This window comes from Aulonocara sp. 'chitande type north' Nkhata Bay, linkage group LG18 (assembly GCF_057382095.1).
Source record: "Aulonocara sp. 'chitande type north' Nkhata Bay isolate Kocher_YH1m ecotype deep benthic linkage group LG18, A_spYH_male_GT1.1, whole genome shotgun sequence".
Lineage (NCBI taxonomy): Eukaryota > Metazoa > Chordata > Actinopteri > Cichliformes > Cichlidae > Aulonocara > Aulonocara sp. 'chitande type north' Nkhata Bay.
Genome location: NC_141361.1, coordinates 25,626,792 through 25,643,078, shown reverse-complemented (window position 1 = coordinate 25,643,078; position 16,287 = coordinate 25,626,792). Strand labels below are relative to the sequence as shown.

General features: G+C 43.6%; 2 protein-coding genes across 3 annotated transcripts in view; one reads left to right on the top strand and one right to left on the bottom strand.

The window, feature by feature from the left end:
* rpap2 (RNA polymerase II associated protein 2) overlaps nucleotides 1–13,306 on the top strand; it is a 13,960-nt gene extending 654 nt beyond the window's left edge. Inside the window, exons 2-12 of the mRNA XM_086270813.1 lie at nucleotides 9–54; nucleotides 181–295; nucleotides 1,513–1,611; nucleotides 1,706–1,771; nucleotides 1,872–1,960; nucleotides 2,067–2,102; nucleotides 2,187–3,225; nucleotides 3,320–3,423; nucleotides 3,620–3,700; nucleotides 5,526–5,594; nucleotides 10,727–13,306. Coding sequence (XP_086126939.1) covers nucleotides 9–54; nucleotides 181–295; nucleotides 1,513–1,611; nucleotides 1,706–1,771; nucleotides 1,872–1,960; nucleotides 2,067–2,102; nucleotides 2,187–3,225; nucleotides 3,320–3,423; nucleotides 3,620–3,700; nucleotides 5,526–5,594; nucleotides 10,727–10,871 — 1,889 coding nt within the window. The 3' untranslated portion in view covers nucleotides 10,872–13,306. The remainder of the gene's footprint in view (nucleotides 1–8; nucleotides 55–180; nucleotides 296–1,512; nucleotides 1,612–1,705; nucleotides 1,772–1,871; nucleotides 1,961–2,066; nucleotides 2,103–2,186; nucleotides 3,226–3,319; nucleotides 3,424–3,619; nucleotides 3,701–5,525; nucleotides 5,595–10,726) is intronic.
* Nucleotides 11,647–16,287, bottom strand: gfi1aa (growth factor independent 1A transcription repressor a). Of its 2 annotated transcripts, none has more exons than XM_086270818.1 (6): nucleotides 15,918–16,287; nucleotides 14,029–14,232; nucleotides 13,697–13,897; nucleotides 12,493–13,172; nucleotides 12,128–12,293; nucleotides 11,647–12,039 (listed from the first exon to the last, which is right to left on the bottom strand). In XM_086270818.1, exons 2-6 carry the CDS (start codon nucleotides 14,138–14,140, stop codon nucleotides 11,861–11,863), a joined length of 1,338 nt encoding a protein of 445 aa, XP_086126944.1. In that variant the 5' UTR covers nucleotides 14,141–14,232; nucleotides 15,918–16,287; the 3' UTR covers nucleotides 11,647–11,860. The 2 variants fall into 2 exon arrangements, with proteins under 2 accessions (XP_086126944.1, XP_086126945.1); XM_086270819.1 differs by lacking the exon at nucleotides 15,918–16,287 and having other exon boundaries at nucleotides 12,493–12,630; nucleotides 12,775–13,172; nucleotides 14,029–14,601.

Sequence of the window (16,287 nt, the reverse complement as noted above, 5' to 3'; positions counted from 1 at the left end):
TGAGGCAGGTGGGAAACGTGTCAAAGCACTCGCCGCGGAGGAAGAAGCGAGAAGGTGAGAAACCCCTACTCCACCAGGACATCTCTACTGGACGCTTCAGCTGCACCAGTAATCATTACCAAACATTTGTTGGTTGTGGAGTAAACACAGACACTTCTTCACGTGTGTGCTTTGTGTCAGGAGAGAGGAGCTGAAGGAGAAGCTGAGGGAGAAGTTGGAGCTGGAGAAGAGAGCTTTGAAGGTGGTGGAGCGGCTCCTGGACGACAGTGTGGCTGAGGACTTCCTAGTGGACTGTGTATGTGTCACCGGTGACTTTAGACAGGGCACAAGCTTTAGGCAAACCAGGAGACGAAGTCTTTCCTCACTGCTCTCACGCACAGGTCCTGTTACCCTTACATCACTGCCAAGCCTCTGTCATACTAAACCCGTCTCTTTTATTCACACACCATGTCTGCCACGATTAATTAGAATCTCACAGTCTCAGAACATGGCCCAATCTGCAGTTTCCAGGGTTTATAATTGCCATGACATCCCTATGATTGAGGTTTTGCTATTGGCCCAGTATAACGCAGCCTGGCTCTAGCATGCTATTTAGACTTGTTAGGAATTTGAATACACCGCCTCACTGGTAGCAGTGCCATTGCCTCACAGCAACAAGGACCTGAGGAGTATGCTAAGTTCACTACAGCCAGGCTTTGTTTGCGTTAGCTGTTGACAAAGCTTAAAACCCCAGTCGGAGATAATGGACATCATTATGATGGTTATCACCTTTCTTTAACTAGGCTTGTTGTTACGGGATGTCATATTCTACTCTTCTTCCACACAGAATGATCCCTGTGAATGCTGTCTAATCAGACTCTATAAGGTTATAAGGATAAAATGCTGTCAAAAGTCTCTAACGAACAGCAAAAATATTACAATAAAATGCAAAACTGTTACAGACAACGCAAGATATTAATGCTGTGGAAAAATGTCAATCATGGCATCTAGTGCTTAGAAGGATAAAATAAACAACGTAATGTATCCGGCATTAGTTACCATGGTGATGTAGCCAGGTGAAAAGAGAGACACTTTTGTGGCACAGAAAATTCTGACTTCAAGTTCGACATAACTCGCTAACCCATAATCTCATTCTGTAGTGCCTTTCTGTGTGGAGTTTGTTCCCCCTGTGTCTGTGTGGATTCCCTCCAGATACTCAGGCTTCCTGTCACAGACCAAATGCATCCATAATTGGTTAGCTGGTCGGAGCTGTGAATGGTTGCCTGTATCTGTGTGTTAGCTTTGTGATGGACTGGCAACCAGTCTAGGGTGGACTCTGCCTCTCACCCTATGGCAGCTGAGATGCGCTGTGTAAACACACACTTTTTTTTTCCATTTCTGATGACAGACTTTAGATTACATGCAGGTTTTCTGTCAATATTCAGATAATTTAAAATGTCAAGCAATATTAATTTTACACAAATTGAAACCAGAGAAAAGCTGCAAAGTAACCGAGTTCTCTTTACTTCACAGGCCAAAATGATCACCCCAGCTAATTACAGAGATACTGTAGAGGAGAGGTCTATTGCTAAGCTGTGCGGTTATCCCATCTGTCCTAATAAACTGGGCAAGGTAAGGCCACTGATATTGCATTTTGTTTGCAAATAATAAACATCTCCATGTCTCATATGTGATGACTGAGTCTGTGGTGCTGTTCACTTTCTAGATCCCATCTCAACAATACAAAATTTCTACTAAGACCAATAAAGTGTATGACATCACAGAGCGCAAGGTGAGTGTTTCTACATGAAATAGTTTTTTTTTGTTTGTTTTTTACACTTGCCAGAATGCGCTTAAAGACACATTTTGGTCTTTGCTTCTTTTGTCTTTAGTGTTTTTGCAGTAATTTCTGCTACAAAGCCTCCAAAGCGTTTGAGCTACAAATACCAAAGACGCCTCTTTGGGTTGGGCAACATGAGAGGTGTGTGTGTGCTGCTTCTCATCTCTGTCCTAAATCACCTGATTGATCTAATCGTTGAATGCAGTGATGTTCTGTATAATGTCTTTGCTCCCTTTCTCTCTCTCAGTCCTCCTGAAATTAAGTTGTTGAAGCAAGGAGAACGGTACGTAATAAGTTTCGTGTTTAGTTTTCCATATTTAGCCTTATAAATAGAAAGACTGATCCAGGGTTACATGTGTGCATTCAGTGGGAGCTCTGGTGAGGAGGTGATGCTGTCTGAGAGGTGTCTAAAAGAGGAGGACGTCGAGAACCCTGTGGCTGCTCAGCACAAGGAGCTTCACGGCTCTCGGGATCATCCTGCTGGAGGCAGCCACAGTGATGTCAGTGACGACGAACATGAGCAGGACTTTGTCTCCAGCGTGGTCTCTCAGCAGCAGAGACCCCGGGTCCACTGGGGTGACCTGCCTAAATGCTCAGATGAGAATGAGAAAGGACAACAAAGGAATTCTGAAACAAGAAAGATAAACACCAAAGAGGGGAATGAAGAAAAGATCGAACCTCCTCAGAGTCAGAATACAGAGGAACAGAGAAGTATGATAGAAGATGAGGAAAGAAAAGAGGCAGACGTGCGTAAAACTGAAGTTACCGATGCTGAAAAACCCAAAGAGCGGCAGGTGACACATACGGACCAGGCGGCATCACAAGAGAGAGAGTTGTCTGAGCTTTCTGGTGTGGAAGAGACTACAGCTGAGATGAGCGTGTGCAGTTTATCGGAGACGGTAACTCACAGCGTTCCTCGCTCAAACCCTCCAACAGAAAGTAAACAAATTCCTGCCACTAATCAGAACAGCCACGGCCAGCAAGAGCTCAACATCACGCAGGTGGGTATGAGCAAGAGGGGGGCAGCTGGGCTGCGAGGTCTACTGAAGAACCACGCCGAAGTCAAACCTGACTCTGTACGGATGAATCTGCTCGATTGCCTAAAAAACACATTGAAGGAGTGGTGTACCGATGAGACGTTAACGTTCCTGTACGGCTCCGATCACTCCCTTGGTTCTCCCTATGCCGAGGTAAGAGAAGAAGAAGGCAAAGAGGAGTTGGATGAAGATGACCTTGAGGATGAGGTGACAGCCGACAACAGCGAGGACAAGAAGAGGCCGTCAGCTGCAGCTCCAAACTATGACACGCTGCGGAGGGAGACCCAGGATCTAGAGCTCCGGGTCAGGGAATTTTATAAGGGCACGTGGATTCTGCCTGACGAGAAAGAGGAGCCCAATAGAAAGCAGGTAAGTGCATATTAAAAGACTTGCTTTAAGAGTTTGAGTTTAAATTAGGTGAGCTCACAGAGTGAGTTTTGTTCTTAAACCGTCCCCACACCAGGTGACAGTCCAGGAAAGCATCAAGGATCCGGTCCTGCCGCTCGTTGACTCTCATGCTCAGAACCTCATCCAGAAACGAATCACAGTGGAGAAACTCTCCAGCTGGTGCGTGTTTGTCCTTTATTTCTTGGATGTGGCACACGGAGCTTTATTAATTTCTTTTCCTGGTTTTTCTTCAACAGCTGTGAAGGTCCCGTGAACCTCACTGCTTTACAGTTTGACATGGCTGCACATAATCATGAGTTTCATGATCAGTTCATCTTAATTCTTTGCTCTCTTGTCTTGTGGTTGTGCTGTGCAGCCTCAGAAACATTGTAGGTCCACTGCATCTCACCATGATTGACATCACTACCGACCTGAACAACCTGGTGCGGACGTTCAGGTCAGTACACTACACACTCAGTCTGATATGTGCTGTCTGCTAGTCTGCCACCAGAAAGGGGACACACACACACACACACACACAGGAGAGGGGAGGCGAGGCAGGTGTGAGTTTATAGTGGATGAGCTCTAGAAATGTGTCAAAAATTGCTGTTAAATTTAATTCATGTTAAGGAAAGGAAACCTAGCATTGAAACTGTGCCTTGTTCTGTGGGTTCATATTAAGCTCAGAAACATAATAGTGAAACTTGATTGTTTGTATGTAACTGAATGGCAGTTTACTTTTGAACAGCTGCAGGATATAGACGTGTCCCGTTACCCTCTTTGTCATAAACCTAAATCTTTCACTTTTGCAAATTGGTGAGCTTTTGCACAACTATGAGCATTTATTATAGCCATGCCATACAACCCCAGCTGCAAAAAATGTTGGGATGCTGCGTAAAATGTAAATAAAAACAGAATGCAACCATTTCCAAATCTCACAAACACTGATTATACAAAGAATAGAAAACATATCAGATGTCTAAACTGAGACATTTCACGATTATGTGAAAAATATTAGGATCAAGACTGAGCAGCTAGGGTATCATGTCAGACAAGAATGAGACACATGCCTCTTCCAAAAAGATGCTACACAGCAGTAAAAACGACTCTGTATTTGGACTCTATTCATAATTAACTGTTATCACACCACATTGGATCTACTGAGAAACACTGAAAATCAAGCTACATAGAACAGGAAACTAACTGATTAGTTATCTGTTGTGATTTCGATCTCCTCTTTTATCTCCTTGCATGAGCAAAACATGCCATGAATGTTCTTGGAATCGCTCTTATTCTTCAGAAGAACTCAAAGAAATGAGTCTAACGTGTATTTAATGAGTTGATTTCATCTAAATTCCACAACACACAGTTGTTTAGCTCTGCTTCCCCCTACAGGCACACATGAAGTATGACGAACAGTAGTTTTATTGACTCTTTAAAACTTGTACTTTTTTCATGTGATGGGGCTAAATGTCTGCTTCAAAGAGAATTATGTCTGTTTTCTGAGAAAGTGTTTTAATCTCCTGCACATCAAAATAAGTATTACGAAATGTCATATATCTCACAGTGTGCCACACATGCCAGCATGCATGACACCAGGACTGGGTAGAATGAATTATTATATACGCTTGCTGTTTTTACTCAGTCAGCATAGCAGTATGGCTTCTGTTTCTCTATAAGAATGACAGAGCTCTGTTTTAAGAAAAAAATAGGGGGAGGGGGGGGGGGTTTAAACTTGTGCCAGAATTGAGCATTTCCTGCCTTAGACACACCCTGGATTGCCATTGGCTGCTTAGGATGTTTTCAACAGCCCTGCTGTTAAATCACTGTGTCTGTGATTTAAACGCACATCAGGCTATGGAGCAACACCGCCACGGCCCTGCTTCCGGGAATTGTCTTTGTGCTGTCAAGAGGCCCCAATAACAAGAGGCTCAAACCAAAGAAAATACACAGCGCTGGCAGAAAGACCTAAATCATTGCTGCATGCAGTGTTTTTGGTTGTTGCTCTTGGTCTGTGCACAATTTATATTTCTATTATTTATATCTAGAATGAAGCATTTCTGCAGACTATCTGCAGAGGGACACAGATGTATGGTGACTGTGGCCCAGAACATATAGCGGGTTATGATTTGATGTCCAGCTGCTCCAGTCGGAATTCTGAAATGTCGATGGGCGAGATACTGGAACTGCTGTGCATCCTCCATAAAATGTGCACGCACGCGCGCGCACACACACACACACACACACACACTGTACTTAACAGTGGTGCTTTATGTTCACAGGTTCACCAACAAAAACATCATCCATAAAACTCCAGAGTGGACCCTCATAGCTGTGGTGCTTCTGCATCTGTAAGTTTTGTGTGTGTGTGTGTGTGTGTGTGTGTGTGTGTGTGTGTGTGTGTGTGTGTGTGTGTGCGTGTGTGTGTGTGTACACACGTGTTTAAGTTTAATGTCAGCTGTCGAGCTGCTCCTCAGCAAGCCCGGTTGAACATTGGAGAGAAAAAAACATTGCAAGGAAATGAAGAACCATAGTTTCTCGGGAAATAGACCACGTCGGCCGTCTTTACCCGTGTGTGCAAATGTTTGCGTGCCTTGACAATGAGAAAAGTGTGTATTTAAAGTTTACTGTGCTGGTGTATGATAAGATTTATTCTTTTATTTTTTTATTTTTTTGTAAAACAAGCAAGAACCAGATTTCTAAGCAATAAATGAGCATTATAACGTATGACTGGGTGAAGATGACCCATATAGACACATACTGGATTTAACATTATGTTATTTCCAGTCTGGTGCATGAAGAGGTGCTTAAATCAGAGATGCAACAGCAATCTGCATTTTTAACACTGTTTGAAATTGAAAGAAAAGAATAAGAAGTCATCATGGTGCATTTGATAGACTGCTGTGTGCTTTGGCATAGTTTGGCACCTACCATATGGTCTGTGTGTGTTCGTGTGTATGTGTGTCTGTGTTGCTGGCAGTTCACGGACAGTTCCGTGCTGCTCCCGTCTAAGTACACAGAGACGCCTCATGGCCTTATCTGCACCTGATTACCTCTGTCCAGATCCGTGATGGAGGACAGAAGGCACACAGTTCCTGCGTATCCTTTATATTGCCCCGGGCTGGGAAACCTTTCACCTGACGCTGACGGCTGATTCTGATTTATTACTCCCTCAATGGTTCCTGTCAGTTTGCTTTAATATCACGGCACACTGTGTGTCGTCTTGAACTTTAAAAGAAGTGTTGCACAGTTTTAGGTACTGTAGGGGATCTGCCACCAAGAGGCCTCTGAAACCTGCCCGACAGAAACTGTTGTGTAATTTTCAGGGAAATAAAGGGAATGAAATTCAACTTGTAAAACAGAACCAAGATTTCTCATCTGGGGTCTGAAGTGATTTTACTGTTGCAAAAAAAGAAAGATAAAAGGGTAAAAAGGTTAGTGAATGCTTTGGAATTACCAGGATTTCAGCACTGATTACTCACAAAGTGTGTTTGTCACATTGTGAATTATATGAAGCTCAGGCCGCCTTTTATGAGTAATCACTGCAGAAATCCTGGTAATTCCAAAGGGTTCACAGAGGGGTTTTGGGAACGGTGTCCATCTCTAATTCTGACAGTTGTTGTAATACATTTCCAGATTTGATTTTAAGAACGTACTGACTCCACTTCTGAACAGTCAAAATTCATTTGTAAATATTACCCTTTCATTGGTCAGATGTGACACTGGTGCTCTATGATTTCATCGGTTTCCATCCTTCCATTCCTCCATCATGAATAATTTGGTGCGCTGTCTTATCTGTCTGCTGCACGGCAGCTGTGGAGCTAGTCTGGCTGCTATTGTTCAGCCCAGCTGAATAATGGATGCCCCCCCTGCAACACTAGACCCTGGGCTGAACCGGAGATTGACCAGGAGTGTACCTCCTTTCTGGTAAGGGCAGGTAGAGAGGCGTGGGTGGGGGAGGATGATGGAGGTTGGAGACAGATGACAGAGGGCTACAGACAGTGAGTTTAGTGTTGGAGGGAAATATTCTTGCACTAACTTGACAAATACTCTGTTTTTTGTACTGATACTGTGAATCTGGCTTCATGTCACTCATGACTTGTCTGAGCTGCGGTCTTAAGATTGAGCAAGTGGTTGAACAGATAAAGTCCATCTCGTTTAAATTGGTGGAAACTTTGACCGTCTAACCTGATAAAAGATGAATCTCACTGTGTAATTTTCCATGTTACTGAAGGCATTTCCCAAATAGAAACACATTTATTTACCTTTTTTTTTTTTTTTTTTTTTTTAATTCAATAATTATTTACTTTTGATTTATTTCAAAAACAGTGGACAGTAAAACACTGGAGCCTCTCCAGCTGTCGTAGGGTGAGAGACCCACGATGGGCCGGTTGCCGGTCCATCACAGAGGCAACAAGCATCCGCGCTCACATTAACACCTGCAGTAAAATGTTGAGTCACCACTTAGCCGATCATGAATTTTGTTGGATTGTGGGAGGAAACCCGGAGCGCTCGTGGAAACAACCCACACGAGCACAGGGAGCACCCACGTGATCGGCGGATTTGAACCCAGGACTTTCTTGCTGTGAGGCACAGCGGTTGTTTTTTGTTTGTTTTTAAACAAATATACAGTGGGGCAAAAAAGTATTTAGTCAGCCACCGATTGCGCAAGTTCCCCCACTTAAAATGATGACAGAGGTCAGTAATTTGCACCAGAGGTACACTTCAACTGTGAGAGACAGAATGTGAAAAAAAAAATCCATGAATCCACATGGTAGGATTTGTAAAGAATTTATTCGTAAATTAGGGTGGAAAATAAGTATTTGGTCACCTCAAACAAGGAAAATCTCTGGCTCTCACAGACCTGTAACGTCTTCTGTAAGAAGCTTTTCTGTCCCCCACTCGTTACCTGTATGAATGGCACCTGTTTGAACTCATCATCTGTATAAAAGACACCTGTCCACAGCCTCAAACAGTCAGACTCCAAACTCCGCCATGGCCAAGACCAAAGAGCTTTCGAAGGACACCAGGAAAAGTATTGTAGACCTGCACCAGACTGGGAAGAGTGAATCTACAATAGGCAAGCAGCTTGGTGTGAAAAAATCAACTGTGGGAGCAATCATCAGAAAATGGAAGACATACAAGACCACTGATAATCTCCCTCGATCTGGGGCTCCACGCAAGATCTCATCCCGTGGGGTCAAAATGATCATGAGAACGGTGAGCAAAGATCCCAGAACCACACGGGGGGACCTGGTGAATGACTTGCAGAGAGCTGGGACCAAAGTAACAAAGGTCACCATCAGTAACACACTACAACGGCAGGGAATCAAATCCCGCAGTGCCAGACGTGTTCCGCTGCTGAAGCCAGTGCATGTCCAGGCCCGTCTGAAGTTTGCCAGAGAGCACATGGATGATACAGCAGAGGATTGGGAGAATGTCATGTGGTCAGATGAAACCAAAGTAGAACTTTTTGGTATAAACTCAACTCGTCGTGTTTGGAGGAAGAAGAATACTGAGTTGCATCCCAAGAACACCATACCTACTGTGAAGCATGGGGGTGGAAACATCATGCTATGGGGCTGTTTTTCTGCCAAGGGGACAGGACGACTGATCCGTGTTAAGGACAGAATGAATGGGGCCATGTATCGTGAGATTTTGAGCCAAAACCTCCTTCCATCAGTGAGAACTTTGAAGATGAAACGAGGCTGGGTCTTCCAACATGACAATGATCCAAAACACACCGCCCGGGCAACAAAGGAGTGGCTCCGTAAGAAGCATTTGAAAGTCCTGGAGTGGCCTAGCCAGTCTCCAGACCTCAACCCCATAGAAAATCTGTGGCGGGAGTTGAAAGTCCGTGTTGCTCGGCGACAGCCCCAAAACATCACTGCTCTCGAGAAGATCTGCATGGAGGAATGGGCCAAAATACCAGCTACTGTGTGTGCAAACCTGGTAAAGACCTATAGTAAACGTTTGACCTCTGTTATTGCCAACAAAGGTTATGTTACTAAGTATTGAGTTGTATTTTTGTTATTGACCAAATACTTATTTTCCACCCTGATTTACGAATAAATTCTTTACAAATCCTACCATGTGGATTCATGGATTTTTTTTTTTCACATTCTGTCTCTCACAGTTGAAGTGTACCTCTGGTGCAAATTACTGACCTCTGTCATCATTTTAGGTGGGGGAACTTGCACAATCGGTGGCTGACTAAATACTTTTTTGCCCCACTGTATCCGCATTTTGATGACGCAACACTGAAAGTCAAATTTGTTAGGCGTTCAGCTACTCAACAATTCAGAGCCTCTTTTGTCCTTATTTGGTTTCATAATGGGCAAAATGAGCCAGTTTAGGCTCTTTTGTTAGCGATGCTGTTATAGTGCATGCATATGTGGCTTTGCTGACACAAGCGAGGCCTTGCTGGGAAAAACAGCACCTTGATGGCAGCATACCTGTTTATGTCTCTCAGCATTAATGGACCTTCAGACATGCACACGTTCCCCCTGCATGTGCGTCCTTTTGAGCAGCCTGGAAGCTTCCACTTCTCTTTAGCCGACGTCTAGTTTTGTTTTTTGCTGTATTTTGTTTTCTGTGTGATTAATAATAATATGCACAGACGCCACTTATCAGTATGCCTCTCAGCAACCCCCACACTACAGCAAAGCTGAACATACACTCCTTTTACAGTGACTCAGCAGAGACTGAGCATTATTATGTTCACGAAAGTAGGATTGACCACACGGCAGTATCAGCTTGTGTCATATGAATATACACGACAGTGTTGGCCCAAGGCGCTGTGTGATTTTCTTTTTTCTTTTTGTAGACATACGCTGTGAAGTGTTTAAAATCTATTCTCTCATGTCGGTCTCTTTCTGCTTGACATTCAGAGCTCATCTTTACAGCTCTAAAAATGTAGTCGATGGCCAGATTTTAAAGTGTGTGTGTGTGTGTGTGTGTGTGTGTGTGTGTGTGTGTGTGTGTGTGTGTGTGTGTGTGTGTGTGTGTGTGTGTGTGTGTGTGTGTGTGTGTGTGTGTGTGTGTGTGTGTGTGTGTGTGTGTGTGTGTGTGTGTGAACACTTTCATGAATAAAAAAAGCAGGATATTTTTCTGCCTCAGGTCTGCAATAATTCTATTTGACCCGATCACTTTGCTGAGGAAAAACTCTATAAATAAAACTTTCGAGTTCGTTTTATTCAACAAATTTTATCTGTATGAGTCAGCAACCGCTGCTTTCTCATAGCACCGGCACCTTGGCGAAGAGAGGCCTGTGTGAGAACATGGCTTAAATAAGAACTGACTGCTAACTTTACACATCACGCTATTGAAGGCTGAACATGTCGTCTTTTACTTTTAGGGTAGTCATTATAATGCTTACAGATCCCTTTTGTAATTTCGAAGAACTGGGTTGCGTTTGTGTTGGAAGATAAGTCGCCCATTTAGTGTTGAGTTGGTTTGAATTTGTTGGTTTTTCACATTTCAGGTTGTCAGAGGTGTCTCCGTTGGTGCGAGAAGCCCTGAAGACTTCGGCATCTGTGGAGTATTTGAACACGCTGATGGTGGAGCTGGGTCTGCAGGAGCAGGACCTTCTGAATTTGGTCCAGCTGTTTAAATCCCCTGCGCACTGACACGGATACGGATAAAGCAATAAAACTGCACTCTTTGACTGTGTGACAAATGTTTGTTTGTTTGTTCTATTGTTTTCTGGATTGTCTGTTTCCACAAAATAAATGTATCAATAATAATAATAATAATAATAATAATAATAATAATAATAATAATAATAGTAGTAGTAGTAGTAGTAGTAGTAGTAGTAGTAGTAGTAGCAGGAAGTTGTGTGTTTTATCCTGCATGTTGTTGGAGACTGTTGGTGTTGCGCACACAATCTGTGGTGAGATATGCCCAAATCAGATCCTTGAAGTTTTAAAGCTGTGGATGTTTAACGTAGGCGGGGCCAAATAAATCACACCCAGCTTCTTCTTTTTTTTTCTCTCCCCTGAGTGAAAACGCCATGTGGGCACGCTGCTTATTGCTGCTGCTAGAGGAGCTCCTCCTGCAATAAAACCAGCGCTATTTCTCCCGACTTCCTTTACGTGGAGGTTTTATGGCACCATAATATCATTTATTATACGGGTATGCCAGCAATGCGCTTGTCTGAAAATATTTGGTTTTGACCAGGTGGCGCATGCAGCGAAACGTTTCTGCTATTTAATATCTGAGATATAACTCCGAGACGTGATTGATGGGTCTGCACGGCTGAGCGCACAGCTTCTCGTTTGTTCACGGGTCAAACGAGTGGACCGGTGAACGGTGGGTTTAGCCGGTAGAGTAGATGTTTGTGGATAAAAACTACATGTGTTTAACCGGTAATTAAATGTAGAAATATGGGGGAAAAATGACAACTGCGCTCCTTAAGTTAATATTTAATCCGTTAAAAAGGCTGACTAAAACAGCACGGTAAGCTTATAAAAGCTTGTGAAATTATTTAGTAGTTTTTTTTTCATAATAATAAAAACACAACAGATAAATAAACAATCAGCGTATCTTAGGCTAAGTAGGGGGGAAATAAACCAATTACAGCAAACTTAAAGCGCCACAAGTTTCGATTAACTCCTGCTTATTTCAGTCCGTGCTGCGTCTCTTTGTGCCTCCTCAGATCCACTTTCCTCTGGAAACCTTTCCCGCAGAGGTCACAGCCGAAGGGCTTGAAGCCCGTGTGTTTCCTGCTGTGCGTGATGAGGTTGGAGCTCTGACTGAAGGCCTTCCCGCACACCTGGCACTTGTGCGGCTTCTCACCTGCAAGCAGGGACAAAATGGAAAAATGTTAGGTCTTATTTTTCTTTTTTGCACGTCTTGATTACTTTGACTTGCTAAAGCGTCTCACCTGTGTGAATGAAAGTGTGTTTTTTCATGTCTGACTTTTGGTGGAACCTTTTCCCGCAGTACTGGCACGGATAAGGCCGCGTGTCGGAATGGATGAGCAGGTGCGTAGAGAGGGTTGAAGAGCGCTTGAAGCTTTTGCCGCAGATCTTACAGCTGAAGCTCCTCTCCTGTAAAATACAGCATTCTGTCAGTGTCGAGAAACCTGGAAGTATCAGATTTAAATGTAGAAATGCAGTTTAAGCCAAGTCAGAGAGGTTGGTAGTGGGAAAAGAAAATGTCATCTGTGGCCTTTATGTCGAGGATGTGGATCTAAAGCGGGTTTAGGGGACGTGTGCACTGGTTTATTTCCGGCTTGGAGGCCCATACCTGCGAGTGAACCGCTCTGTGCTGATCCAAGCTCACTGCGTGTCCGAAGGTTTTTCCGCATATCCCACACTCAAACGGCCGCGTGCCGCTGTGCGACCGCCGCACGTGAACTTCCAGCCCGTGAGGCGTGGAGAACACCTTTGGAAAACACATGGATGATTCCAAATCAAACCCAAAATGAAGGGAAAACAATAGAGAAAATGTTAAAGAAGCGAAAAGGAAAACTGAACAAAATAAAAAACTGAAAATGATGACTTTAAGTGAAATTAGGGAAACGCCTACCTTGCAACATTTAATGCACTTGTATGATCCACTCGACTCGAGGTTTGCGCGGATGAAATCGTTCTCAGACTTGATTTCCGCCACGCGGGCCTGTTGCTTCGCATCCAGATACAGCTCGTCTCTGTCCCGCATCCTGCAGATTTGGGCCGTTGAAGAATAACCCTGGTAACATCCGGCCGCGAGGCCCCGCTGTACATAAAGGGACTCACTGCCGCTGTCCTCTCCCCTGTAGATGCTTATAGGTGACTGGGACTCCCTGTGGCTCTGGAGGTGGTGGTGATAAGACCCCTGAACCAGATGTCTCAGCTCGGTTCCTGAGTATGCCGACCAGGAGTACGGGAAGATTGGCATGTTCGAGTGACCGTCCTCCGCTGCAGGAGTGGAGCATTTCTCAGAATCTGAAAGTTAATTTGGATATCTTTAAAAACTTCAAATAATGTCCTGCATTAAAAAAAAAATGGACACCTGGAAAATGCACTGCACTTTATTGGACATGACTCCATACCGTGCGTAAAAGTCAAAGCAAACAAAAGTTTTAAGTCGTTATTGGGTCGTGTGTCCGGTCACTAATCACAAGTGTCCTTTTGATTCTTTCACCAAATATTTTATATGTGAAATAGAAGATATGAAATATAATTATTCGTATCTTCATCACTTCATCAAAAACCTTAAAGTTTTTATGTTTAATTTATAGCCCAAATAATTTCTGCTTTAATAAACAACAACAATAATAATAATAACAACAATAATAATAATTAATCATACACAAATATAGTTGGACAAGTCGGGTTGAAAATGCGTAAAGGTTTTGACATCTCATGAACCCAACACCAAATGAAACGAAGGATTAAAAAGAGAAAGAGAAAAATTCTTTAAATTTTAGACACAAACTGATGATATTTTTGTCTTGATAAGAACAGACCTGGTGAGGACGAGGGGGACGGGGGACGCCAGAAATCACAGTCGGAGGACCGGTCACAGGCGCTGCCTCCGCAGCTCAGCGGGGAGCTGGAGGACAGAGACCTCGGGGACCTCAGCCGCGACCCAGGGGACAGTCTGTCAGCGCCGGTCCTCACGTCTTCCTGCTCCAGATTGGAATCGAACTCGGCTTGAGATTTTGTTTCTATATTGGCACAAGAGGATAATCAATGAAAGGAGTTATGAATTTGTGCACTTGAATTTTCAGAATTCCCACTAAGACGACTCCTTTTTCTTCCCCAAGTTTCGTGCGTAATTACGCACAAATGCACCCACCTGCGCACACATCAGCCATAATAGTGTCCAGTCTACTGTAGTCATCGTCGAAGTAGCGGTGCTGGTGGTAGCTGTGGGCCCTTTTGCTTTTCACCAGGAAAGATCTCGGCATGTTGTTGAAGTTTTCTTCAGTCTTAAAGCTCGGCGCTGCTCGGGTCCGAAATCCTTCACGTCTGTCCCCTCAGCGTTGCTCTGACTTTATCTCTGGACAGATTGGAACACTATTGGTTGTCAGGCGATACGGTGTTAGGATTTTTGGCAGTCTATTACGCATGCGCAGAGAAGCCGTATCGTTTACCAGGTGACGCCGGGCAGGTGACCAAAAGTGGAGCCACCTTCCCCTCAAAGAGTAGATATGCGTCTGAAGACCACATACTGCGCTTCAATTCAGTTTACTGTAACGGACGTCAGCTGAATCACAGAAGAGGAAGTCTATGTATGTTTACGTAGCTCGTGGAGTAACGTCGACTTAAACTACATACGGCCTAAATTAAAAGCATATGGTGTAATAATATTCACTGATATTTTTATGAAGTAAACATGTTTAAAGTAATTTTGAAAATTTTACGTATAATGACATCTTTTTTGTTTTTTTTTCCCATTTACAATATTCTAAAGGCATTAAAATACATTTGGAGCCGAAATTTGATTTGTGTCCTGAGAAGTTGATGTTTGTATATTCAAAGCATAAACTAACTGAAATTATCATAAGTAAATAAATCAGTTGATTATATATAATTTGGATAAAGTGAGACATGAGAGTTGCGGGTTTGAGGCTGGTGAATACAGGCAGAGCAGGCAGTGATGGATAATGACCTATTTGTTTGACTGGTTGTAAAGTGATCTCGTTAATGAGACGGCGCACGGCCGCTATGCGCAACAGCCTGTTGGTGGGGAGCCGAAGTATCCCTTTACAGTCGCTCTGCTTCAGCTTACCCGCACTGACTTCAGCCTTATTGTTTTACATTATTAAAACCTCCTCCAGGCTAATAGACAGACCCAATTAAGCAGTCCACTGAACAAAAGTACAAGAAGAGTCACATGCCAGTGCCAGCTGGAGAGGATAAAAATGTGTAAATACTGATGATGATAATAAAATCACAAAAGCGAATTTTTCCCCCTTTAAGCAGAAATCTGTCAGGCTCAAAATGCAAATCATTGCGAAGATTTGGGTTCAAGGTCATACTAAAGCAAAGCGGTATCGATTTTATCCGTTTGTGGGAACAGACTTTGTTTGATGCAGCTGCAGCAAGTTAGAGACCTGCAAGCAAAACTCAGATAGCCGAGGCACGAAGCCGAGCGCACATGTCCCATACTCACACGGCACTGACACCGCAGGCACTAATATCCCGGCTTCGAGAGCACACACTCTCCAGATCTCTGTCCGCACTGGGTCTGACTGTCAGAGAGCCGCTTCTCATACTGTCTCAACGCATTCACGCGTGCACACACACACACACAGGCGTGCGCGAGCTCCTTGTCCCTCCTGATCTCGTCCCCTCCCTCAAAAATGAATTTTAATGTCAGTCAAGCATGACGGTCAAACAAAAACACTGATTCATCTTTTGATAAAAGAGTCCCCCAGTGCCAAAATCGTTCTGCATTTGCGTCGCACAAAAAATAAATCCCGCTGCCTTTTTAGATTTCCTTCTCACGACTGTCACTCACAGCCCGCACTCCGAGCCAGATTTCTGTCCATTTCTCTGTGATATTAAAAACAAATTTACATCGGTTTCATATCTGTGATTGCCGTTATTTTTTCCTGATAAGTTACCAACGTTTACTTTCATTATTGCACTCACTGAAAAAAAGAATGAAACAAAAGACAAAGAAAAACAAAAGAAAAATACTTCAGCTATAAAATCAACAAGTCCTAGCCTCAAACTCACCATTTGTTTCTGCTTCATGGTTGCTTAATTACACCTAGCAAAGATAAAAATAAAAAAACCCCAGCTCAATCGCACATTTAAATCGCCCTGTTTGAATATCAGCCGCTCTGATTATTCTTAAAGCTGTGAGAAGTGAGAGAGAGAGACACACACACGCAGAGGGACAGACAAGTGACAACAGTCAAACTCAGGGTTACACACTGACTCAGAACAGGAAACCATGCAGAGTGAGAAGACGCTATCAGGGCTGCCACAGGCTCCTCTCGTGTGTCTCCCCCTCCCTCCCCCCAACACAGACAGGCCTTGATTCTTGCTCTTTTAACTCTTACAGCAAGTATGTGATTGAAATAGAAGCTCAATCGCAGCGATC